The sequence below is a fragment of the Mus musculus genome, chromosome 7 (genome assembly GCF_000001635.26).
Source record: "Mus musculus strain C57BL/6J chromosome 7, GRCm38.p6 C57BL/6J".
NCBI lineage: Eukaryota > Metazoa > Chordata > Mammalia > Rodentia > Muridae > Mus > Mus musculus.
Genome location: NC_000073.6, coordinates 113,993,875 through 114,020,256, shown reverse-complemented (window position 1 = coordinate 114,020,256; position 26,382 = coordinate 113,993,875). Strand labels below are relative to the sequence as shown.

At 45.5% G+C, this 26,382-nt stretch overlaps 1 protein-coding gene across 1 annotated transcript in view; it reads right to left on the bottom strand.

The window, feature by feature from the left end:
* Spon1 (spondin 1, (f-spondin) extracellular matrix protein) overlaps positions 1-26,382 on the bottom strand; it is a 277,378-nt gene that overhangs the window by 23,119 nt on the left and 227,877 nt on the right. Inside the window, exon 7 of the mRNA NM_145584.2 lies at positions 3,466-3,530. Within this exon, the coding sequence (NP_663559.1) occupies positions 3,466-3,530 (65 nt within the window). The remainder of the gene's footprint in view (positions 1-3,465; positions 3,531-26,382) is intronic.

Genomic DNA, 26,382 nt, shown 5'->3' with positions numbered 1-26,382 from the left:
GGATGGGGATGGGGGGGGGGGGGAGAATGGGGGTGGTGGGGGGGCGGGGTTGTTAGTGCAAAACAAAACCTGGCTTCGTGCAGGCTTCCTAATTTGACTTCCTAATGAGATTTGGAAAGGAAAGGGGAATAGAGGGTTTGGGAAAATCAAAGGAAAATTCCTTTCCCTAAATGAGCCCATAGTGTGGGGTGGAAAGGTTTGGGCTGTTTGTGAACTGAGTGTTTGCCATCAATTAATTTTTTGTTTTTTCTTTCTTTCTTTCTTTCTTTCTTTCTTTCTTTCTTTCTTTCTCTCTCTCTCTCTCTCTCTCTCTCTCTCTCTCTCTCTCTCTCTCTCTCTTTCTTTCTTCCTTCCTTCCTTCCTTTTTTTTTATCTTTGTTTCCACTGGGTCTCAGAAAGTCTGAGGGGCAGGTAAAGTGTGGGAAGGTATTCCCCATATAATACTTCTTTCAAATTTCAACATGTCTTTCACCCGTTGGAAGTAACACACACACACACACACACACACACACACACACACACAGAGAGAGAGAGAGAGAGAGAGAGAGAGAGAGAGAAACAACCCCGTCACCAAAACCTAAAACACCTCCAAGCCACCAAAACACACACACACACACACACACACACACACACACACACACACACACACAAATCCAACTCGATTTTCTTCCCTTCTGCGTCACAACCAAGTCAGACTTTGTCTTCTACAGCAGGGTTAAGGTTTCCCCTGCTGCATGCAGGGTTCTCCCATCCCACAGCAGAAGGGCACAGTGGCTTAGTGTCTGTGACTCTATTGACTGACTTCATGCTGGGTAGGGCCTAGCTGGCTGTGTCCCTCAGTCTTCCCTGGGTTCCAGGGAGCTACTCTTTCCTTGGGCACCTTTGTGCTGTTCTCTTTTGGTTTCATTTGAAGCCAAGGCTTTACCATGAAGAGTGGGGGCTCTTGGGGGCTCTGTCCTAAGCCTTATTCTTAACCTCCACACCCCCCCACCCCCGCGCTGTCAAGTGACCCTGGTTTTGGGCAGTCTCTGATTTACCCTTGACTCAGTTATGCATCTGCAGAGACTCTGAACCCTGAAATTCAGAGCTAGGTCCTAACTGGGCACTTGGCCTTCACCTTTTAGGGCATCTTAACAACATGTCATAGGCAGAGCTGCTCTCATGGGCTTTCCCATTAACCTTCATCTAATGACCTCAGTCATGGCAGGGTTCCCAGTTCCATGACTGGGCCAGCTCCACACCTGAGAAGCATTTGACCATTCTGCCTCCCTCACTTCCCCCTCAGTCTGTCTCCACAGCTGTCAGCCTGACGGGCTACTGCTCACCTCTGCACCTGTCTGCTCCCCGCTCCTACCCACCCTCCCTTCAGAAGTGGCCCACACCTCTCTCCTGGCTCTGTGCAGCTGCCTGCCTGCACTTCCCACCTAATTCAGCGTTTCATATCGGAACCTTGACATGGCTATTGCCTTTTGATTTTCAAATGCTGTCTGATCACAGTCTTCTGCTGAAAACTCTTCAATAAGTGTTTTAAAATAAAAATGAAAACAAGCTTTTTCTTCTGTTGGTACAGAGGACTGGATGTCACAAGGCTATTGTCACACAACTATATAATGTCCCTTGACCATGTTTCTCCTACTCCAACCTCCTGACCACCCTACCACTCTTAAATTTTTCATGTTGCATAACTTGGCTCCACACAAGGGCTCATCTTTGATTTCTGCATCTAGTTACGCAGAAACTAGAAGCCTTTTAACGCTTTGAAAGTGCTATCCTCCTCTTCATCCTGACCTAGCCAGGACTTTCCCTTACATATAGGTTACGTTCGCTAAATATCTTTCCCCACTGAACTGCAGGCCCCCGGGAAGAGTTCCGTTCACCACAGTATCCCCATCCCCCTCGATGGAGCCATTCTTCGGATCTTAATAAGTATAGACTGAATCAATGAAGTGTTTAGGTTGTCATTGCTTGACGGATTCGGGGTAAAGCGGAGGTCGGATTTTGTTTCCTGTCATTGTGAGACAAGAGTCAATTTATTACTGATATTATGCTATTAATTTCAGGCTGATTAAAAGCTTGACTAGAAGAAAGAAGTGTGTTAGAAAGTGAGAAAATGAGTCTGAGGAATCTTGTTATGAAGGGAGGAGGTGGGTTAGGGCCCGTCATCTGGATATGTCCGATATTCCTGTTCTGCTCTCAAATGGACCAATGCCCTCAAATGCGGGCCCGTCACAGAGGGGGCACAACTTTATCAGGGTCACCATGAGAGGAGACAGAGAGAATTCCTCTCAGTACCCGCTGAGGTACCTGGGCTCTTGTGGATGTTGATTGGGAAAGACACCCCTCCCTTCCTGAATGCACATTTTGGGGATAGGAAGATGCTAAGAAGAGGGAACACAGCAGGTCTGGATTCCTAACAGATCACCTATAACAGCATAGTTGACGAATTGGATTATGGGAAACTATGGAATGCGCTGAAGCAGGTTAGGAAGGAAAGGTTGGTGCTCGCTTGACTAGCTGGGGGTGGGGGGGGGGGGAGCCAGGTAATGACCGGCTTTCGGAAGAGTGAGGAGACCGCGCAAGGCTTTGTGAGCCACTGCACCTCAGATGTTTTCCCGCACAAAGAGGAGTAGAGTTCCTTGTTTGTTGGTGATTTTTCTTTTTAAATAGTATCTTACTGTATAGCCCCACTTAACCTAGAACTTAGCTACGTAGACCAGGCTGGCTTCAAACTCAAAGAGATCCATCTGTTTCTGGCTCCCAAGTGCTGGGACTTAAGGCACGCACTACCCAACATGCACAGTTAAGAATAGGGTGAAGACAATGTGAGGAGTTCCATTTTGGAAACGAGGAGTTTAAGTTCAATAAGGGCCATCTATGGAAAGGTACTCCTCAAACTGATCTCTCTCTCTCTCTCTCTCTCTCTCTCCTCCCTCTATCCTATCAATCCTATCTATCTATCTATCTATCTATCTGTCTGTCTGTCTGTCTGTCTATCTATATGTCTAATCCATCCATCATCTAGTATCTATAATTGGTCATCTACCCACCCATCTGGGATTATGATAGTTTGAAACTGGCAGCATCCCCTTGGACCATCAAAGTCTTCAGGGCAGATAAACTCTTCAAGGGACATAGCTGACAGAGACAAGAGAGGGTCTGAGAACTGAGACCAGTACAGATGTGGTTTCCCATGAATCAGGATCGCTTAGAGTGAGCTCAAGAGAACATGCCATGGTTAATCAGTTGGGTCTTCTGTGGTGGATGGAGGAACTGGTGAAGCAGAGGCCAAACCTGTAGTCCCAAGAAGACAAGGTTTCCCACATGGGCAATACTTCCTTGGCTTGCTCATCTGAGAGTTATTGCTAACTTTAATGGCACAACCAATATTAAGTGACCATGAGCTAAGTGGCTTCTAGGACAAGGCTAGGATGAGACAGGGAGGACAAGTGTCTGTTTGCTACTTACACATTGACAGGCTGCCAGGCTGGCCACTGGGCTTTGGCTTTGATGACAGTGAGGACTTCATCACTCTGCAAGAGAACCACACATGGTTAATGTAGAGAGCTGGGCTTCTGGCAACAGGAGGAATTTAGCACGGTGACGGTTGTCTGTTCCCTTTTTATTTCTTCATGTGCTGTGAGCCATTTCATGCCAGCTACACTAGGAGGTGGCACTGAGTGTTCCTAGTCTGGCTATGGATAATCCCACTCAGTCACACCTTGGTTCTTTAGTCTAGCCCATCCCCCACGAGATCGAGCTGTGACCCAGAGTTCACCTCTATTGGCTAGACTTCCCTATTTGTTCAGCATAAAGGGCTGAGTCACAAGCTTAGGGTTCAGACACAGAGACCAGGCCAACACTCGTCATCCAACTCTGTAAGGCAGCCAACCCTTCAACCAGAGTACTTGTCACCCTGAGCCACTCTCCTGCTGTAGAGACCCTTTCCCCCCAGACAAGGAGGTCAGAACAAAGCCCTCCGACCTAGTCCCTTTGTGGCTTCTGCTCTATTTTGATTAGACAGTGTATAGACCATCATTAAGTTATGGGGCACCTCAAATAACTTCTGAGAAAGAATTTGAGAATGAATATTTTGAAGGCAAACATTATGTGGTCATCATGAGACAAAGATCGGAATCCTACGGATCTTGCTTGACTTGACACTGAGATTCAGTTGGATTTTTACTCTTGGTTACACTTCCAGTGAAGGGTGTCAGGAGCAGTTTGCATAGCTCAGATTCATCCTTAATGGAGATCTCCTCTGACTGGAGTTGGCTGGCTCCAGTAGCTGCCTACCCCTGGCTTGGGCCCAGTAGCTCAGACACTATCAACCATAACACATAGGGAAAATACAATGTCACCAACTGAGGCGGGGAAGAGCTGGGCTGATAACTGTACAGAGCTCCAGGTTGGGATGGGGGTGGGGATGGGGGTGGGGATGGGGGCAGAGCCTTGCTTGGCTGCCCCATAGCTACTCCCCAGACCTCAGAGCCATACTCAGCAGTAGGTGCCTAGAATTTATTGGTGAACATCTCCCTGGGACTCCAAGAGCAGTCACTATGAAAGCTGAAAGTATGGAACCAGAGGAGTCCCCCAGACAAACATTATAAAAACCTTCCTCTATCTGAGGACCTTGACTACAAACGGGGAAGGGTCATGCATAGGCCTCTGAGAGGAAGTGGGGCTTTATCTAGAGCCAACTCAGTCTGGACCTCTGGTGGCTTGGGTTGGGTGAGCAGAAGGGCAGGAGGTGGGACAAAGACTGAGTTCACAGCCTCTTTCTGCTTTCCTTAGGCTGCGTGTGTGGAGGAAGGAATCACTGGGACTGTAGACAACCACACACTCAGGAGTGAAGACAACCACATGCACACACAGGTCTTCAGGAAAAGCATGTCCTGGCCTCCTGAGTGGTTCCATTTATCCTAGAGGATTTGTGTGTTTGTTTACAATGTGTCTTTTGGGGAGGGGCTAACAGGCGCTGTCCACCACAGAGTCAAGACACAAGACGGGCCGGCTCTGCATCTCCTACGATGTCCTCATGGGGCCCTCCTCGGCCTCTGGATCCACTCCAGAGGGCCCATCTGTACCCAAGTCACACACACTAGATACCTGAGCATCTGAGGAACATTGCCAGCTCCCTCTATCTCTTGCCACTCGTCCCAGACAGGACCCAATACCCTCTGCATTCATATCCACAAATCTGGCCGAGCTATTCCCCACCCTGAGCCATCAGCAGCTCTCCATGGACATGTCTTCTTTACCGTGCTTGGACCACATGGATCCCCCACCCCCGCACTCCCCCCTAATCCCCAATAGCATGCACTTATTGTGGAACATTTTCGGCATCTCGGGAGCATACGATGTAAATGTTGAGTGCATCCTGCTTCAGCATCTACCCTGCCTTTGTCTCCTTCTCCTCCCCCAGAACGTCACAGCTTCATATGCATCTTTCCAGGCCTCGTATTATGCATATGCAACAATGGGCGTGCTTGTGTGGACTATATATACCTTCCCTCACAAAGCCCTCATTGTACGGAATCTTACCTTGCACCCTGCCTTTTACCCTTTTCTTTAACATTGCATCATGAGAGATTTTCTTTCAGAACATTCTATAGCCTCCATAGAATATATACCAGACAGCCTAGCTCGAACTTAAAATTTTCAAGTGCTGAAAATCTTCAAATCATGGTGAGAATGAGCCAGTTCACAACATCGACATAAGCCCAAGAGGCTAGATCTGAGTAACAAGATGCTGTCTCCTGAGAAATACCTCACTAAAGAAATTAAATCAATGTGGGTGGAGTTGAGGTAGCTATGGAGCCAGCTGGCCCTACAGATTCACCTTGCTTTACAATTAAATCATGATTTTTTGGGTCCTAGCTAATGACATATTGATTTTGCTTCTGCTGTATATTACCCAGCGACAGTAGTCCAGACTCTCCATTACTGCTTTATTTATCTACATCATTTTCGGTGTACAGATGTTCTTAGGATGCTGGGTCCATGTGTGTGGGCAGGACAGCTCCTTGCTGTAAATGCTTTCATCTGGAGCTTATGCTGTGAGGTTTATCTACAGCTTCCAGTCGGTCCCTTTTTGTAATAATTCATGTTATTTACTGAAATAAGAAGGAGGTATTTGGGGACATTCGTTTTACATATGAAATCCACACCTTTATATATATAAAAAATACATACCTGAGAATGCAACCCCTTACCCTTACAAGGCTGGGGCAGGAGGACATTGAGTTAGAGGCTAGCCTAGGCTATGTGAGGAGATTCTATCACCATCTATCCAACTAAACCCACAAACAAGCAAGCAAACATGCCCCTGCCAAGCTTACAAACCAACCCCTAAATATTTTTTGCTGAGCACCAAGTTTTTATGATATGAACTGAATCCTACAGCAATGAGATAGCCTGACTTATTCATAACCATATCCAAATAGCTGGAGACCCATGGGCACTCGGAAAATGATGCATTCCTTTCCCTTTTTTTATTATTTACTTAATTTTTCTTTTTGAAGATTTAAAAAATTTTTACAAACAGGCTTTAAAGTAAATATCCAAATATTTATAGTATGTGGATATAGTATATATAGGATGCCTTATCTTTTGATTTTAGTGTTTATGTGCATGCGTGCATGCAAGTGTGAGCGTGTCAGAGTCCTTGGAACTGGAGTTGTACAGGTGCTGGGAACTGAACTTAGCTCCTGGGAAGGGCAGCGAGGACTCATGACCATGGGTCCATCTCTCCAGTGCCCTCTCTTTTAAAGACAAAGTCTTGCTATGTACACACAGCTGGTCTTAAACTTGTGACCTTGCTATTTGAGACTCCTGAGGGTTAGAATTAGAGATTGGTGACACCCTGCTTAATATGTGTGTGTGTGTGTGTGTGTGTGTGTGTGTGTGTGTATAAAATAAGAGTCCACTAGCAGTGGCTATTTAATATTTAACTGTTTCTATAAGTGACAGAGGAATGAAGATTTGTGTGCCAATTTTACACACCCAAGTGCTCTGTCACTGAATGAGCAACACTGTGCTTGGGCCTTCCAAATGCCTGGATTAATGCCTTTTTCCTTAACAGATATATGTATATCCAGCTCTTCATAGCTTTACCCACCCCAGCTACTGAGGAAACAAACCTGAATTCAAATCCTGACTATACTATTGGCTAATTCTGGGACTTCTGGCAACTCTCTTGACCCTGTTCGGTCTTCTCACGTGTGAAATGGGACTGCTAAGGGAACGACATGGCACTGGTCACGTGACCTGTTTGTATAGAATGTGCTCCAGGAATATCAGCCTCATCTGCAGGTGCACACACAGGGAGCAGCTTGGACTGGAGATGTTCTCAGTTCAGAGTGGAGGCCACACTTGTAGCTACCCAAAGAGCCCCAGGAGAGCTTCCCCGTGAACAGCTGAGCTCCAAGTCTCAGTGAATAGCTGAGGGGAGGTTTCTGTAGTCAAGGAAGCGTGGATGAGGCGGGGGGGGGGGGGGGGCTGGAGCTCTGTTTCATATTCTGAAGAACAATGGGCTTAAATTCAGAGTAAGCAATCTACACATCAGACTTAAATGAAAAGCTTGTTTTAACAAGCCTCTAAGGTGCATCTAGGATCTTCCAAGGATCCTTCAGCCCCTTTACACCTCCCATAGGACACTTTTCAAATGAAGTACTTCAAGGCAGCCACAGTGTAGGCTTTGTTTGGATGCTGCTAGCACTTTCCCAAAGATGTGCCAATTAAAATAAACTCCCCCATAGAAATGGCAGGTCACTCCTGTCGGTCTTACAGTTTGCTTTTGGTAAACACGTTGGAAGATGCGGCAGCTGTACTCACACCAAGCTACTAGTACCAAGTGGGAAAAGCTCAGCTCTAAACAGCTTGTGGGATAAAGTCAGAGCGGAGGGATGAGGGTTCACGATGAAGGATGACAGACCTGGCGCAAGGGAGAGGCAGAAAAGTCAGTGGTGGGAGGTGGGAATCAGGCCAGGGCTGATTTCAATGCTGGCCATGCCCAAGCTGGCTGAGTCTGTCACCTCCTCTCTTTCTGGCTTCTAGTCTCCTTCTTGGCACCTGTTGGACTCCTCACCTTTGACCTCACCTCCCAGTTAGTCACCAAAAACGATTTCCTTTCTCTGAAGCTTCCTGTCATCTCATTATCAGCTTGGGTACTCTTCCTGGGGCACCGACAAGCTTTCTCTCCCCAGAAAAAAGAGCTGAGATGGAGCTGGTGATCAGAGAGAAAAAGGACCTGGGACAACAACTGCGACTTTACTGTTTTTATGTATCAGGCTATAGCTGTTTAAATTATGATGTCATGCCCCCTAGGGATCATGTGACCGACTGCATGGCAAGGTTGTGTTAGTCAGGGTAAGGTTTTAGAATGTACAGTGACCACAGGAATGCACAATGTATTTAAAAAACAAAGGCCTAATAAATTCAAAGTGTTTCTGGGTTTACACGTCTTCATTTTATCAAGTGACTTCACTGTAGCCTTGGTTCTGAGCACACAGTATGCTCCTTGCACTCAATGGGGTAACACACTGCACAAGGCCAGTGAAGCTTGGCTTGATTCAAAACTATTTCGTATGAGGGATGCAGTGCTACATATGATGTTCTCTGCTCTTAGAAAGACAAAGTGGCTCAATCAGGGAAAACAAAACTACATTCCCATTCGCATCCCTCAGCAGATAAGCATCAAATTCGTATATTTTTTATTGTATTGTGTATTTGATTTTTAAAGTTGTTGTTTGAGTTGTGACTCCATTTTAATAGAAAAATATTAAATTGATTTTGGTTTGGGATTAAGAACAGAATTTCTAGCAACTTTTGAAGTGCCCCTGAATACACCTCAGTCACTTGCAGTGCATATTTACACCAAGTGGCCATCTCAGCACTGATGATTACAGGACCCAAATGTCAGTCAACTCTGGAAAACACTGAGGATGCTCTACATCTTCCAGAATCAAATATTCAGCCAGAGTTTAATTCTTTATGCAAAGTCAACAAGCACAGCTACCTCACCAGTGCAGCAATTTACTCTAGTCTTTAATAAATGGTTAGATTATATATGCTCAACAAATTGTTTTAAAATAAGACTTATTATGGGTTATCGTAAGAAAATCGTTTGCATATCTATCTTACATACCTACATATCCAGAGTTGTGTAAAAATTTCTCGCCAGGCATGGTGGCACACACCTTTAATCCCAGCACTCGGGAGGCAGAGGCAGGCGGATTTCTGAGTTCGAGGCCAGCCTGGTCTACAAAGTGAGTTCCAGGACAGACAGGGCTACACAGAGAAACTGTCTCGAAAAACCAAAACAACAACAACAAAAAATTTCTCCTGCAGAAGGGACTTGTGAGTGGAAAAGTTTTAAAGCCTTGTACCAGGCAGCTTGCCGCTACAGGACCCCATTTAATCTGCTTTCTAGAGTAGCAAGGCAGACACACACACACACACACACACACACACACACATATACACATATACACACATACACACATATACATATATACACACATACACACACATATATATATACATATACACATATACACACATATACACACATATACATACATATACACATATACACACATACACACATATACACATATATACACACATACACACACATATATACACACATACACATACATACACACACACACACACACACACTCACACACACACACACATACACACACACACACACACACACACACACACACACACACACACATTTTGGCCAAACTAGTTTTCACAGTTAGGCAATGGCTGACCAGAGCTTAAACTCCAGGCTAACTCCAGATAACTCACTTTCATGTGAGCTAGGGGAGAGGGCAGCCTGGGAGAGCTGGCTCCATCTCTTCACGCTGCCCCTTAGGTAAGTCCTTGAGGCTCTGAGCTCAGAAGAGCATAGAAGCAATAGGAGGCTCAGCAGTGTTCACAGTAACCTCAAAGGTAACACTGTCTGGAATAGGAGTTTTGATAGGAACAGTGGTTGTTGGTGTTCTGTGTGACAGGCTCCCAAAGCTGTGAGAAAAAAGCCCTACCCCAAAGACGACACCCCTACGCCACCAAAGGCACCTGTGGTGACACTGCCTCCTATCATACACCAGTATGTATGTTCCTTGGGAACAGCTTCTTCTATTAGTTAAGTAACGTCTTCATATCCACCCAAGAACACGGATCTCTGAGGAAAAGCCTAGACCCTGGGCGGAAACCCTTCTGCCCTTTCCCAGAATCTCCACTTATTCTTTTTTTTTTTCAACCCTTATTTTTTTATTAGATATTTTCTTTATTTACATTTCAAATGCTATTCAGAAAGTTCCCGCCCCCCCCCCGCCCCCCCCCCCCCCCCGCGCCCTGCTCCCCTACCCAGCCATTCCCACTTCTTTGCCCTAGCATTCCCCTGTACTGGGGCGTATAAAGTTTACAATACCAAGGGGCCTCTCTTCCCAGTGATGGCTGACTAAGCTAGAGCTCCGTGGGGGTACTGGTTAGTTCATATTGTTGTTCCACCTGTAGGGTTGCAGGCCCCTTCAGCTCCTTGGGTACTTTCTCTAGCTCCTCCATTAGGGGCCCTGTGTTCCATCCAATAGCTGACTGTGAGCATCCACTTCCCCCACTTACTCTTATAAAACCATGTCGTCTGATGGCTTCTGGCTCTGCATCCCTTGGCACCCAGCGATGATGCCAAACATAGGAGGGCCAACCTTGGGCATCTTTTCATGTCTGTCCACTCTTCCTTGGTAACTTCATCTAGTCTAAACCTTACATAATCAACTACACATGAAGATATATATATATATATATATATATATATATATATATATATATATATATATATTTTTTTTTTTTTTTTAATTTTTAAATTATTTTATTTTATTTTTTCCCTGAGACAGGGTTTCTCTGCATAGCCCTGGCTGTCCTGGAACTCACTCTGTAGACCAGGCTGTCCTTGAACTCAGAGATCCACCTGCCTCTGCCTCCCAAGTACTGGGATTAAAGGCATGCACCACCACTGCCTGGCTGAAGATAATATTTAATATTAAGTGTGTGTGTGTGTGTATGAATGCAGCTCATAAAAGCCAGAAGAAGATGCCAGATTTCATGGAGGTGGAGTTATAGACTCTTTTTGTTGTTATTGTTGTTGTCTTTTTTGAGACATGGTTTCTCTGTGTAGCCTGGTAGTCTCCAGGCTATCCTGGAACTCACTCTGTAGAGGAGACTGGCTTTGAATTCACAGAGATCTGCCTGCTCTTGCCTCTCAAGTGCTGGGATTAAAGGTATGTGCCACCTTCACCCAGCTGAACTATAGACTCTTAAGCTAACTGACATGGATGCTGGGAACCAAATCCCATGGATGCTGGGAATTGAATACCTTGCTCTGCACTAGCTCTTAATGCCCAGCCTTCTCTCCAGTCCCTGTACCTGAGTTTCAGTAAGGAATGTCAACCTTGTCTCTGAGCTCTACATTTGTACATCAGCTGGAACTAACTGTTTCACCTGGAACTAACCCTATCTTCTCTCCCCATTCCTCATCCTTCCTGAACCGTCCTGTGGTAATGTCAGCATTCCAGGTGGTCACCCACGAGGTCCCTCCAACATCCCTGCATCCAGCTCATCAGTACATGCTGTCAAATCCACTTACAAAATGTCCTCACTGTCTGGCTTGCTCTTCACCTGCCCATCACCATCCTGGTCCAACCCATCCTCATTGTTTCCCAGATGTCCCAGGGTGGCAGGGTTGGGAGATGGTGTGGGCCTCTGGGAGGTGAGGTTTGGTGGGAGTTCCTGAAATCAGCTGGAAGTGTGAATTAAGTTAGACCCTTTGGCTCTCAATGGGAGATGGTCATGAGGCTGGGGCACGGGTTCTTAGTCTTTTTCTGGAAAGGGGCTCCTTTCTCTCGACTCTGCTTCTCACACTCCCTCCCTCTATGACATGGCATTCACACAAAGGATTTCATCAGAGCCAAGGTGTTGCAGGTACAACTATGAATATGATTAAAAAACAAATACAGAACTTGAATAGGCCTTTTTTTTTTTCTTCATGTGGCAGCCATATCATGCTGTTCTTCTGGTCAAAACCCTCTGGCCTTGAAGCTCACCGTAGGCGGAGACTTTGTCAGGTCCCTTGCAAATGGCCTCTCTTCCCCTTAGCTCTCTAACTGCATCTGTTTCTTCTCTTCACTCAATTCCAGCATCACAGACTCCTTGCTCTACTTCTAACATGACAGGTGCCCTTTGAACTTGCTGTCCCCTCAATGCTGTTCTCCCTGATTTAAGAGCACCCATTCCTTCTTCTCCTCCAGCTCTTCACTCAGATGTCCCTGTCTTAGTGAAATCTCTGATGACCACAGCAGTTGCCCACGTCTCCACCATCCACCATCCCCATCCTTTTACCTGAACAGATTTTCTCTGTAACATTTGACACAGGCTTCTTGGGTATCTGCTTATATAGTTTCCATCCCCTGCCAGATGGGGGCAGCAGAGGGAGCCAAGGTTTTCGTTTTGCTTACTGTCCTAGCATGTGGTCAGTACTGAATGAGTGAGAGATTAGGGTGAACAATTCGCATCCCTGATTCACCTGCACGGGCGTTAGCCTACCATGGGGCTAGGGCCATGGCACTATAATAGCCAAGCTGGGTATCAGCAGGAGCAGTTGAGAGCAGAGGTGAGAGCTGCCAGGCTGTCAGTGGAGAAGAAGGGGTAGCACACAGGGGCTGGTTGATGAACCCAGGTGTCATGGGTCATACTGCTTGTCAACTTCGGAGGACCTAGAATCACACACGAGACAAACCTCTAGTGTGCCTCGAAGAGCTTTTCTAGACTGGGTTAATTGAAGAGGGACGACCCACCCAGGTGGGGCAAAAACTGAGCAGAGAGCATTTCTCTCTCTTTGCTTTCTTGCTACGGATGCCCTGTGACCAGCAGTCTTCAGATCCTGTTGCCATGCCTTCCGGGTCATGATGGACAATGGTACTCTCAGATTGTGAGCCAAAATAAACCCTGCCTTCCTCAAGTCATACTTGTTGGGGATCTCATCGTAGCAATAGGAAGTCACTAACATGTGCAGCTGAGCTCACAGTTTCTGAGTTTGCCTCTAGAGCAGTGGTTCTCGGCCTGCGGGTTGTGTCCCCTTTGGAGGTCATATATCAGATATTCTGCATATCAGATATTTACCTTATAATTCATATAGTGGCAAGATGATAGTTATGAAGTAGCAATGAAATAATTTTATGGTTGAGGGTTACCACAACATGAGGAACTGCATTAAAGGGCCGCAGCCTTAGGAAGATTGAGGACCACTGCTCTGGAACACCCCAGTGAAGTGACCCAACTGGGCATGTCGTCGAAGTGTCATTCGATGCCTTGTCCCCTCAGGAAGCAGCTGCCGTCCCAGCTTAGCATCTGATCAGCTATTTCAGAGCTAGAGAAAGTATCTGAAGCCCTTCTCAGATCCGCACGGAAGCATTTCACATTCAATTTCTTTTTATTTCTTTTCAAACACAGCCTGTAATTCCAATGGGAAAATTGCATAATGCTTGCAGATAACAATTTCCCCCTGAGATGTTTTTGAGGAAGTGGCTTGGCAATCATGGAGCAGGAGAGGAAGGGCCCTTTGAGCAGCCCTGGCTCAGCTCGCTGCTCTCTGCCCTAGCCAGGGCTGTCGGGACTGCGCTGGCAGCTCTGTGGTCCCACAGCACCTCAAGCCTACCGTCACCTGTACCGGTTGCAGCATGCATTTGTCTTCCCCTGTGGTTTCGTTAACTCCATTTTCTGGACTCTTATCATGTCCTTACTGTGTTCATGACAGCCCACTTGTCCTCAGAGTCTGCAGACAAGGGTGGAGCGTGCATCACTCCCGTGCCACCAGGTCCTTGTTATCTTCTTCTGAAGCTCCAACTCTCACTTCCCCCCTCATCTCCAGTGAAGAGAGAAACCTTTGTGCCCGTGACAAACGTTAAGAGATAGATGAGGGCCAGGCTAGGTGATACTAATTTTCTTGGAGTTGACAGTAAATTTATGTGGGACAGACCATGTCCAGCAGGGGCCACGCCTCATACCAGGGCTGGTGGGAGATGCCTCCACCAGGAAGAGCAGCCCCCTCTTGCTTTGCATGGGAGCATTTGGGTGATCTCAGTGGTACAGCCTTTGACACCGCTGTCCTGTTTCCCAGCCCCACCTTATATCCCCGAGAGAGGTCTCATCTCTGAAGCCAGTGGTAGAGCCAATGAACTGCTTAACCTTTAACCTCAGCACCATTCCCTACACACAGAAGGTATGCAGAGAATATTTAATGGATGATTAATGGATTAGCTAATTAAATCACTAGTGACAAGCTAGAGGAAGTCTGGGCCTTTGCTGCCCTTCCTGGGGCAGGGGTAGGGAGGTTTAAAGGGTTTAGTTCCAAGTGAAGGGTTTGTGAATAAGAGAGAACCATGATCCAATGTGTGTTCTTAGAGAGGTCTGCTGGCAGCTGTGGGAAATCACGTTGAAGGGGACGATGTGGGATGACATTGGTTACACTGCCATTGCAATGCCAGATGGGTGACAGGGGAAGAGAAGTGCAGGGGGGTTGTGGGAGATGCAACATACAAATACTCTTGGTAGACAGCCAAGAGCTTAGCGCATGGGGCATAAAACCCGAGGGCTAAGGGGACTCCAAGGGAACCCATCAGGGGCAGCCAGACCTATGAGGCTTGTGTTCAAGAGAGGTCCAGGAAACAGGTGGGCATCGTAGCCATGAGTGTGTAAGTGGTAGAGCCATGGGACAGCTCAACTGGGAGTGAGGGGAGGCAGAGAAGAGGTTGAGGAAGAGCCAGGAGCCTCAAGAAGATTTCAAGAGAAGGAAGACTCCATCTGATGTCCTCATGTCGCCCTGCTGACCACTGCCACCCTACTGCCTGCTAACCACGGCTACCACTGCCCATTCATCACCAGACATGCCACTGAAGCAGATTCGGGAAAGAAGAGGGGAAGGTGTGCAGCCAGCAATCCTGGGCACCTGCCTTTGTAGCGCTTCCCTGAAAAGACAGGTAGCGGTGACCCGAGGACACAGGGTTACTTTTTAGTACAGGAATGAATGATATCTGGAGAGTCTATATTCAAAAGGTGCAATCTACCAAAGAAGGGAAAGTGAAGGTGCAGGACAGCAGGACAGCAGGACAGCAGGACAGCAGGACAGCAGGACAGCAGGGCAGCAGGACAGCAGGACAGCAGGGCAGCAGGGCAGCAAAACAGAGGGGCTGGTAGGATTCTGGGCTATTCCTTTTGCTTTTTTCCTTATTCATTCTCTTTCCTGTGTTTCTTTCTCAACTGGGCAGTGATAAAGACTTTTGAGAGTGGCGTTATGTGGCACCGATGCTGCACTGGTTGTAGGATGACTCCCTCAGAGGGGCAGGCAGGTGGACAATACAGCAGCAGCCAGGAAGGTGGGCAGAGGGGCAGGAGAGCTCCTAAGAGCCAGAACTCCTAAAGGCGGCTGCTGATGGATTCTTTTCTTGATGATTTCAAAGCCTGTTAGTCTTTGTTAGGAAAAGAATGTCTTTCAAATAAAAGCAGTCTCAAAAGGAATGAGAAGCCATCCTCTGAGCATCAACATCTCGCCTTCCCCAGCAAGAGCATCTGACCCGGGGATGGTCTTGGCAGCCTGTTTTGCTGGGTCCTTAAATATAATAACATTTCGCTTCATCATCTCCTTTTATCTGCTGATTTCCATAAAAAGCTTTCAAATTATTAAGTAATGAAGCTCCAAATGACCTGGCCTGGAAGTAAGTACGCCTTCAGGTGCTCAGCACATTAGAAGCAAATCAGATTCCCGGGAATGTTGCTTTCTTAAATGGTGCTATTTAAATGCAAAGTAACAGCTCTGCTAAGTGGTGGGAGCTTAACCCTTTCCGTTCCAGAGACCCTCACATAGTTGAACAGACTTGGGAGAAACTTTGGGTGGTTGCTTGGCTCTAAGTGAAGGTACACACCAGGAATTTTGGGTGCTCTCATATATACAGGGGTGTCCCCCTTCCAGTCTATCCACAATCATACAGGTTCCACGAGTAAAGAGATTATCATATCATCATCGAGCGGAAGTTAAGGAGCAGTGTGGTGGAATAGAGCAGCCAGGGCTCCAGCTTGGCTCCACTATTTAACCAAGTGCCCTGCTTGTTTAAGGACACTGACATCCTCTCTGATCTTGGCTCTCTACCTGGAAACACATTTTAGGAGCTCCTTCAGTAGACGGCAAACCTATCCTGAAACCGGACATCTAGTATCTAGTATCAGGATTAAGTGAGAGAATGGGTAGAAAGGGAATGTGAACAGGAGAAAGAGGTGTGATGGCCTCTTTCCCAAGAGCATTTCTCATCATGCACTGCCTTCCATGAAACACTGGACATGCCCCACTACCTGGCATACCCAGCTGTCGATAGGCTTGCACTTTCCAGCAGGGTCCTTTTGCCATTATCCCTTGTGCCCTTACAAACAACCCTTTGGGAAACCCTTGCAGATGCCCTCGGCTCTCAATCCATCTTTTTCTAGGCTCTCAGTCTCAATTCATTCCTTGTTCACTCAGCATGTTCACACTAGATTCTAGCAAAGGACCCATCTCCTAGCATGTGCTTGCTCGGGCGCAGTGAGTAGAATTCAGTAAAGGCAAGTGTTTTATTCCTGGAGTTTCATGGACATTTAGAAAGGATCTGGACAATGTGACTATGACTCTAAAAAAGGAGTGTCACACTGCTGGAATTTCAGAGTGGAAGCAACAGGATCAGAGACATCTGGACATTCTCCTGTCTCCTGGTAAGATCTGAGAGATATTGGGCATTTGTGACTCCTGTTAAGGTTTTCTTAGTTCTCTATAGGATCATAAGCATTTAAGCATTTTATATTTTACAGTGTACATGTATGATGGATCATCTCAAAGTGTTCTGATAGAACACCATTAGGTTGATTCAGGGGCCAAGGTACATCTGCCCATAGTTCCCAGCCCCATCTATAATGCCACCGTGGGCCAGCACAGATGACTTCCTGCTAGCAGGAGCAATGCTAAAATGGGGCTCTTAGTAATTGGGCATTTGTTGGCTGGCAAAAGCTGTCTTGGGGTGAGGTCACATCTTCACTCCTTCTGGAGGTGGTCTGCACCAGTGAGCACCCAGGGGAACCAAAGTCACCTGTAAGATAAGGCCCCTCTGAAGAGCTGTTCTCAGCAGAGGTCTTCCCAGGAGCTGCTACACAGCTTAGCGTCTTCCTCTATGCTCCGTGCTCTCTCCCTCTGTCCCATGGCTGTGCTTTCCAAGGATTCTCCCTTCAGGAACTGGACTCCTAACACCCACTTCAGTAGCTGGGGGTGGGGAGGAGAGGCACTGTCAACCCATTAATGACAGCCTCCCCAGGGAAGCTCAAAAAAACTGTGTGGTAGCATGTGATTGGGTCAGTGGTAGAGACTAGTGGAAAATGAATCTGCCCAAAGGACCCAGGGTCCCAAAGGACACTGGCATCTGTGTGCTGAACTCTAAAAGGTGGTGAGCTTTGCTTATGGACTGCACCAGCCACCAGTGGATTCTCACTGCATCGCCCTTCATATTAGAGTCATGGTCTGAATTAGCATTTTTAAGAGGGCTTGGAGTTTATCTGTGTGATTATTGCTATCATTATTATGCCTTTATAGTCTTCCAAGAGCTATAAACAAGAGGAATTAATATCTACTTACTTTTATACATATTTAAATAATAATACTATGATGAAAGCAATTACATGTTAAGCTTGGGTATTTGAGAAGCCCAGGTTTGCCCTTTAAAATAAGTCTATACATCATTCAAGCATAGGGACTTTTGCAAGAGCATGGTATTGGAGCCTGGGTTTTGAGGATCTATGACTTCATTGTGTAACCTTGGGTGTGCCATTGGACTCTGAGCCTTGGGCATCCTAGCTATAAATGAGGATAATGACCTGTACCCCACAGGCTTGCTACAGGACAGAATGGAGCTCATACAGTTTGAACACGGGGATGATGGCCCAATAAACAGCAACAGGCCGAGGGGCTCAGCAGCAAACAATGCATCCCTCTGCAAACTCAGTCTGAGCCAGGCCTGGAAAATCTGTCTGCCATCCGTGAAGAACAGCAGGAAGATAGGGTTGCAGGTAAATTACTTCCAATAAAGAGCCAGGTAATTTGCTTAATAGCAAGCAAGCCAAAACCCAAGCCCCAAGGTACACAGAAGGGAAAGGTTAAAAGTGGAAAACCAGGAAGAGTTGATACTAAAATTTATCCTGGGGGAATTTTACATTTATATGCACTCAACAATGAAATAAATATTCCTGTGGTAGGCTAATTAATCCCCCCTCAATAATAGGTACATCCTAAGGTCTGGATACTGTGGGTTTTGTTTTATGTGCCCCAAAGGACATTGCAGATAGGGCTGAATTCATGATTGTGATTTGGGAAGATGTCCTAGATTATCTGGGGGCCCTAAATGTAAGAGCATCAGTTACGTTCACATTATTGTTAACAGATCACCCAGAAGCAGCAGGTTAAGCGAGGAAGGTTATTTGGGCTTACAGTTTAAGGGGATACAGTCCTTCTTGGAGAGGATGGCAAGGTGGCAGGAATGTGCAGCTGGGGGTGGGATTCCTCATCTCACATCGTGGTGGAATAGGAAGAAGAACTGAGCTAAAAAAAAAAAATTCACGGGCCACCCTCAGTGGCTCACTTCCACTTAAAAAGTTCCACAGTCTTACAAAACACCTCCAAAAGGTCCTTCAGCATTTCAAAAACAATGCCACCAAGCGCTGAGGACTAGGTATTCAAACTTTTCTTTCACATTTAAATCACAACAGTGTCACCAAAAGAGGGTGATACAGGAAATTTTGCTAGAAAAGAAAAAGCAGTGTATTTGTGGAAGCCTGCTGGCGTGATTGACCACAAGCTAAGGATTTGTATCAGACAGTAGCTAGAAGCTGAAAGAGGCCTTCTGCTCTGCTCACACCTTGATTTTGGACTTTTGACAACAGAACTGTAAGAGACTAAGTACACATTGACTTATCCCACATTTGGAGTGTGTTCAGTGATGCCAGGAGTAGAAACTAACACAAGGTCTAGAAGTCGGCTTGAGTCCTGCTTCTCCCCTACCCCAGCTGTGTATTCTCAGGCCAGTCAGTAATTTTCCCCAAGTGCAATGTTCTTTATTTCCAACACAGAACTCAAGTTAACATAAACATTTTAAAGTTGTGAGATTAAATGTTAGAAAACTTTATGAACTATATAGAACTATGTAAACTATTTCACTATTGTTTTCTTAATATACGATTTTAATTAACTCTAAGAATTTCATACAACATATTTTGATCACATTTACCCCCAACTCTTCCCCCTAATTCCTCCCAGATTTACCTTCTTTTTGATTGTTTTGAGACAGAGTCTTTCTACATAGCCTTGGGTGGCCTTGAACTCCTAGAGATCTACCTGCCTCTGCCTCCTGAGTACTGAGTACTGAGGTTAAAGGCATGCACTACAATGCCTGGCCCACTTTTTTTAAAAGAAGAAACTATGTCATAACAGATGTACTTTTCTGCCTCCTGCTATGTTTTCTGAGTCTTTTTTTTTTTTTTTTTTAGCTATCATTTATCTTTTTTTTTTTTTCCATTTTTTATTAGGTATTTAACTCATTTACATTTCCAATGCTATACCAAAAGTCCCCCATATCCACCCACCCCCACTCCCCTGCCCACCCACTCCCCCTTTTTGGCCCTGGTATTCCCCTGTACTGGGGCATATAAAGTTTGCAAGTCCAATGGGCCTCTCTTTCCAGTGATGGCCGACTAGGCCATCTTTTGATATATATGCAGCTAGAGTCAAGAGCTCCGGGGTACTGGTTAGCTCATAATGTTGTTCCACCTATAGGGTTGCAGATCCCTTTAGCTCCTTGGCTACTTTTTCTAGCTCCTCCATTGGGAGCCCTATGATCCATCCATTAGCTGACTGTGAGCATCCACTTCTGTGTTTGCTGGGCCCCGGCATAGTCTCACAAGAGACAGCTACATCTGCGTCCTTTCAATAAAATCTTGCTAGTGTATGCAATGGTGTCAGCGTTTGGATGCTGATTATGGGGTGGATCCCTGGCTATGGCAGTCTCTACATGGTCCATCCTTTCATCTCAGCTCCAAACTCCGTCTCTGTAACTCCTTCCATGGGTGTTTTGTTCCCAAATCTAAGGAGGGGCATAGTGTCCACACTTCAGTCTTCATTCTCCTTGAGTTTCATGTGTTTAGCAAATTATATCTTATATCTTGGGTATCCTAGGTTTGGGGCTAATATCCACTTATCAGTGAATACATATTGTGTGAGTTTCTTTGTGAATGTGTTACCTCACTCAGGATGATGCCCTCCAGGTCCATCCATTTGGCTAGGAATTTCATAAATTCATTCTTTTTAATAGCTGAGTAGTACTCCATTGTGTAGATGTACCACATTTTCTGTATCCATTCCTCTGTTGAGGGGCATCTAGGTTCTTTCCAGCTTCTGGCTATTATAAATAAGGCTGCTATGAACATAGTGGAGCATGTGTCCTTCTTACCTGTTGGGGCATCTTCTGGATATATGCCCAGGAGAGGTATTGCTGGATCCTCCGGTAGTACTATGTCCAGTTTTCTGAGGAACCGCCAGACTGATTTCCAGAGTGGTTGTACAAGCCTGCACTCCCACCAACAATGGAGGAGTGTTCCTCTTTCTCCACATCCTCGCCAGCATCTGCTGTCACCTGAATTTTTGATCTTAGCCATTCTGACTGGTGTGAGGTGGAATCTCAGGGTTGTTTTGATTTGCATTTCCCTGATGATTAAGGATGTTGAACATTTTTTCAAGTGCTTCTCTGCCATTCGGTATTCCTCAGGTGAGAATTCTTTGTTCAGTTCTGAGCCCCATTTTTTAATGGGGTGTTTTCTGAGTCTTAACTGTAGGGGTTGTATTGTAAGTACATTTATCTGGGGTGAGCACCCTACGGTCAGTTAATCTCTGCATTTTGACCTCTTGTGGCTTTCTATAATGTTCTCCATCTGCTGCAAGCAGAAGACTGTAATCAAGATACCTTCTCTTAAGGGCTGGAGAGATGGATCAGGTAAGAGCTCTGGCTGCTCTTATAAAAGACCCAGGTTTGGTTCCCAGAACTCATATGGCGGCTTTGCCACTATAACTCCAGTTCTGGGGTTTCTGATGCCTTCCTCTGGTCTCTGTAAGCACTGTGTGTACATATATGTATGCATTAAAAAAGTGACGGCTAAATGGTTTGTAAGAATCATCACAGTCTTTATATCATCTGAAGTTCTTTCAAAACTTCACACATTTCAACATTTTCCACAACTGCAGCACCTTCAACTGCTTAAATTCACTCACTCATTCATTCATTTGCTTTTTTTTATTATTCTTCCATAGCCCAGGCTGCATATGATGATATTTTTATCAACTAGACATTTCCCTGATACAATGTTTTCTTTTCTTTGAAAGGAAGATATTGATAATTCCATCATCTCTAACTATTGGGCAATTTTCCTCTACTCAAAGTTTCCTGAAATATAAATCATGGAAATAATCCATGCTCCAAGCTATAACAATAAAAGTAACTATTAATTTTCAGGATTGTTCACACATTTCTGTCTTCCTTAGTTCTGTGTGAAGCAAGGGGGACAGAAGAAATAGCTTAGAGGTTTAAAGTTAGATCCCATCAATAATTTTTTCCCATTTGTAATTCAGTTGAATATTTCTTAAGCAGTCAGTCAAGGATTGCTGTTTCGATGGAAACTGTGTATGACCATTTTTAAAATAGATTTTTTTCCTTATTGTAAAGTGTGTTCATTGTAAAATATTCAGAAAATAGAACTAGGCAAAAGAAATACTATCAAAACAGTTTATAACCCCACCATCTACAGATAGCCACAGTTGTGTTTTATATTTTAAGCCAAAAGAAAAAAAGAAAAAGGCACATTGGTGAGTGTGACATTTACAGCCCCCCAGGGGCTCAGTTCTGATGATTTCTATCATGCACTTGGGCCCTGCTGAGCACGAGCGAAGCTGTGGAGTCCTGGAGTCTGGGAGACCAGGGGAACGGCACAGATACTCTGGAGAGGTCTCTGCACCCCATAGCCATCATGGAGCCTTCCTCCTGTCATAGAACAGTGTGAAAGTCTCCTTACCCCATCTGCTCCAGCCCGACAGGGGGTGTGCATTTGATCAGGCCCCAGCACCTCCAGGGCTGGTTCCCATGCTTCTGTCTTCAGAGGCTCTCTTTACCCCAGGCCCCTGCCCAGCTTCATCTCCGTCACTAGGCCAGATCCTAAGACTTGGGTGTGGTCCATGTCCTCGTATGAGTGTGCATATATGTAATCTACACAGTGCAGGTCCCATGAGATAGTTTTATGGTTGGCCTGAGTGGAGGGTGGGGTCTGCCTCACTAAAGTATGGTATTCTCCGCCCCTTCTCACCATGAGTGCTTCAAGCAGAGGAGCAACTGTGAATCAGGGCTCTGGTTTCTCTACTCTGAGCTCAGCCCCAGATTGGGCACAGAGGAGTAGGCACACATCTAATAGGTGAACAAATCAGCGGTGGCCCAGAGCATCGTCAAGCAGACTGCCAACTTGATTTGCTTAGGATGCTCTCACTGGAAGTGGCTTAGAGAAATAAGGAAAATAGAGCTCAGAGAGAATACTCCTCTACATCTGCCAGACTGAGCCAGGTGACAGAGGCGGCCATTTGTAAAGGGCTTCTGCTTCTCAGAGTTGGACTTCCTAGTGTTTTTGTTGTTGTAATGTTTAAGGTGTTACTTAGTCCTTTTGTGATATAGCTTAGGGCTAGATGTGCCTGGATTTGGAAATTCTTTTCTAAGTAAATTTATTTATTTATTTATACTCCCGTGTGTGCAGAGGTCAAAGGAAAATGGCTGGTGTCTACCACCAAGGTTAGTTTTTGAGATAGGTTCTCTTATTGAATCTGAAGTATGGGGATTTGAACACAGGTCCTCACCTTCATTGCTAGTGGTCTTACCTACATTTTAAAAATCATGCTTGAAAATTATGGGGAATAATAAAGTTTTATTGCATTGTACTGTTGGGCTAAAGTGCCCTTATTTGTCAGCCCTTATTGAAGAGCTTTCTGTTTCTGTTTTCTGATATGCGAAGAGCTTTTAAGAAAAATGGAGGCAACCCTAATGCAGCCTCTGGCTATGCTGCAGAATCTAAATGACACTTCTGCTTGGGGAACAGGAATCTGCTGGGTGCCAGGGGTCTGTAAAGGTGGGTGGGGCTGAAATGGGCTGAGATGGATGTATCTGGCTCATGACAGGTGATGACCTTAAATGCCTTTATCCCACTCCGTCTTCAGTGATGTCACAACCAGCAGCTTGAAACTGGACAAGGTGGGGGTGTCTGTATCATAGAAATGGGCACACATTATACATTTATTTTCTCTCCCTAATTTCAAAGTCTACTCGTGTTCCCGCTCAGTGATGGCTAATACTGGTCATCACCTTAGCAGGATCTAGATTCTCTCAGGAGGCAAATCTCTGTGCATATCTGAGAGGGAGTTTCTATAGCAGGTTTACTTAGGTGAGAAGACCCACAGTAAATGAGGTTGGTATCGTACCATAGACTGGGGCTCTGGACTGAATGAAAAAGGAGAAAGTGAGCTGAGAACTTGTTGTTTGTTTGTTTGTTTTTTAAAATCACGATTTGCTTCTTAAATCCAAGGGCTGGGGAGATGGTTCAGGGGGTGAGAGTGTTAACTATGAAAGCAAGAGGACTCGAGTTCAAGTCTTACCACTTCTGCCCTGTCAGAGACTCTGTCTAAAAAAACGTAAAGTGTGAATGACAGAGGAAGACACCACACAAACTATGGCCCTCCTTCCAATTCCGGTACTCAGAGCCAAAAGGAACTTTTCCTCCTTCAAGCTGCTGCTTTTGCCAATTGTTTTTTTTTTCCAGCCACACAGAAAATACACATAAAAGCCCCACCTCAGAAAGACTGCGTTGACATTTCTAGGTGCAGAAACGTACAGTGTAAAACAGTGTCCTCAAAGTGATTCTGCTCAGTGGGATGGCAGAGAGAAAGCTCTGTGTGTGTCTCAAGGTGTTAAGACACTTGAGGAAGGTGTGACCTGTGAGGACCCTGATTTCCTAACCAGGTCCCCTGTGGTGTCATGTCTGCAGTTACTCCCCACAGCCTGATGAGACCCGGCTGTGACTATGATGGAGGATGCGCAGCAGGCATAGAACACCACAGGACGACATAGCCCACGAGGAAAGGCAGCGTCTGACCGTCCTTCCCACTCACAGTGCTGGTTCAAGTGCTCTCCTCTGAGGTGGGCTCTGGCCACTGTGCCATCGTCACCGAGCTCCTGATTGTGTTCATAGGACAACACACATCTCAGGATGTCTCCACTGCTTCAGTAGCCCCAGTACTACCATTCTCAGGGGCAGGCAGGTACACAGAATGCTGACTGACTGACTCACTGAGTAGATAATTAGGTAAGTGGAACAAATGAATTAATGAATATTAATTTTCAGAACAACACATTACTGAGATAACCCAGTGTTTCATGCCCTGGACAAAAGGCTTTCTCTTAGAATTCTTTGAATTTTGCAGTTAGTCCAGGCCAGGTCTTCTGTTCCTTTTCAAGGCCAGGACAATGAAATGGTCCTGACCTTGGCATGATGATCCAGTGAAAGGCTCAAAGCTGTTTCCCCCTGCTTTAATCCTGTGTCCATTTAATGAGCTATACTTTCTCTGGAAACAGTACAGTGAATCTCACCAAGATGGCTAATAATGTTAACATCACCACAGAGAGAGCCAGATACTACTCAATTAAAGTAATAACTCTTAATGCAGGAGAAATTGTTTTCCTCTTAAGAATCCAATTTGGCCGTCAGCTCACCAGCATATTTAAATGACAGAAATTACCTGTAAGTCATAGATCTGTAATACAATGCTGAAATGTACTTCTAGTTATATCTTATGATGTTATATTATGGATGTTCTTAAGGTCAGAGTTCATATCTTGTCAAGTTTGCATCTCCTATCACCAGCAAGTGTGAATACCTCTTCAATTATATAATGCACAAAAAATTTTAAAAGCCAAGGAAGAAAACCATTTCAAAGCATTGCTTAGAAAAGTCCAACAATGTCACCTTCCTAAGGACTCAAATGTGCACTACAGTTGTTATTTACATTTATCCCTGAAGATGGGAACAAAAATCTCTTTTCCAAGGTTGAATTCAAGAGCTTTTTCACCAAAGACACTGGCTGGTCCAGGCCTAGAGTGTGCCCTCTCCCTTCATGGCTCAGTGTGTAGATTTTGAGGTAGGAGGAGATTTACCAGAGGAGGCAGCTCAGGGTTCCCAAACATCCTGATGTAGAAAACATGCCCAACTATGAGAAATAGGAAAGCCCTATGTCCCAGGCTAGCCTTGAACTCACTATGGTAGCTCAGGCTGATCCCACGGTCCTCTTCCTGTCTCAGGCTCTTAAGTACTAAGATTATAGTCCTGTACCAACACTGAGAAGCCATAATAGAAACTATATTTCCCAGCAAGTGTACAGACAAAGAAAAAGGGTTTGACTAGATGGTCTTAATGGCTGCTACTATGGAGTTAAAGTCAAGTGTGTTTACCTCCATTACAGGGCTAGTCTTGCCTTGCAGATCAAAGCCTGAAGTCATGCCATGTTCTTTCCTCCCTGGGATGGCAGAGGAGACTTTTCCTCTGGCTGTTTTTATTTTTTTTTTAAATAAGAGACCATAAAGACCACTAGTTTCTGTCTATATGCCTTTGCTCAAGCTATCAAAGGACACCCAGTATGTCGTGTGACTTGAAGAAACACATTCTAGGTGTGGTGGCTGGAGTCTGGCCAGCACCTATTCAAAGGTCAGATCCCAGGATCACACGGCTCAATCCCCAGCGTCTGCCTGGTCCCCAACCCCATGCTCAGGTGCTATCTGCTGTCCTTATTACAGGGGCTTCCTATCTTAACTCAACCCCTACTGTGCACTTTGATTTAGAGAAAAATTGTAACCAGGACAACGTTCCCCCCCGATAGTCTGAATTTAACTTATAGTTTTCTCATGAAGAATGAGCTTCCTGCTGCTTTTCAATAAAGCAGATGGGACTGTGGCAGGAGGGGACGTTGCAATGAGAATAGGAAGGTTCCCTAAATTAATGTCTGCAAGAGGACATTTGTATTCATCCTGGCTCGTCTAAGTGGGTTAGATGAATGGAGCCAGCACAGTGGCCCTGGGTGGTGGGGATGGGTGGTGAGCAAGGTAACTTTGTATACACAGCCAGCATAGAAAGACCTGGAAGGCAGGAATAACTTCAGAGTCAGCCTCAGAGCAGAGCTGG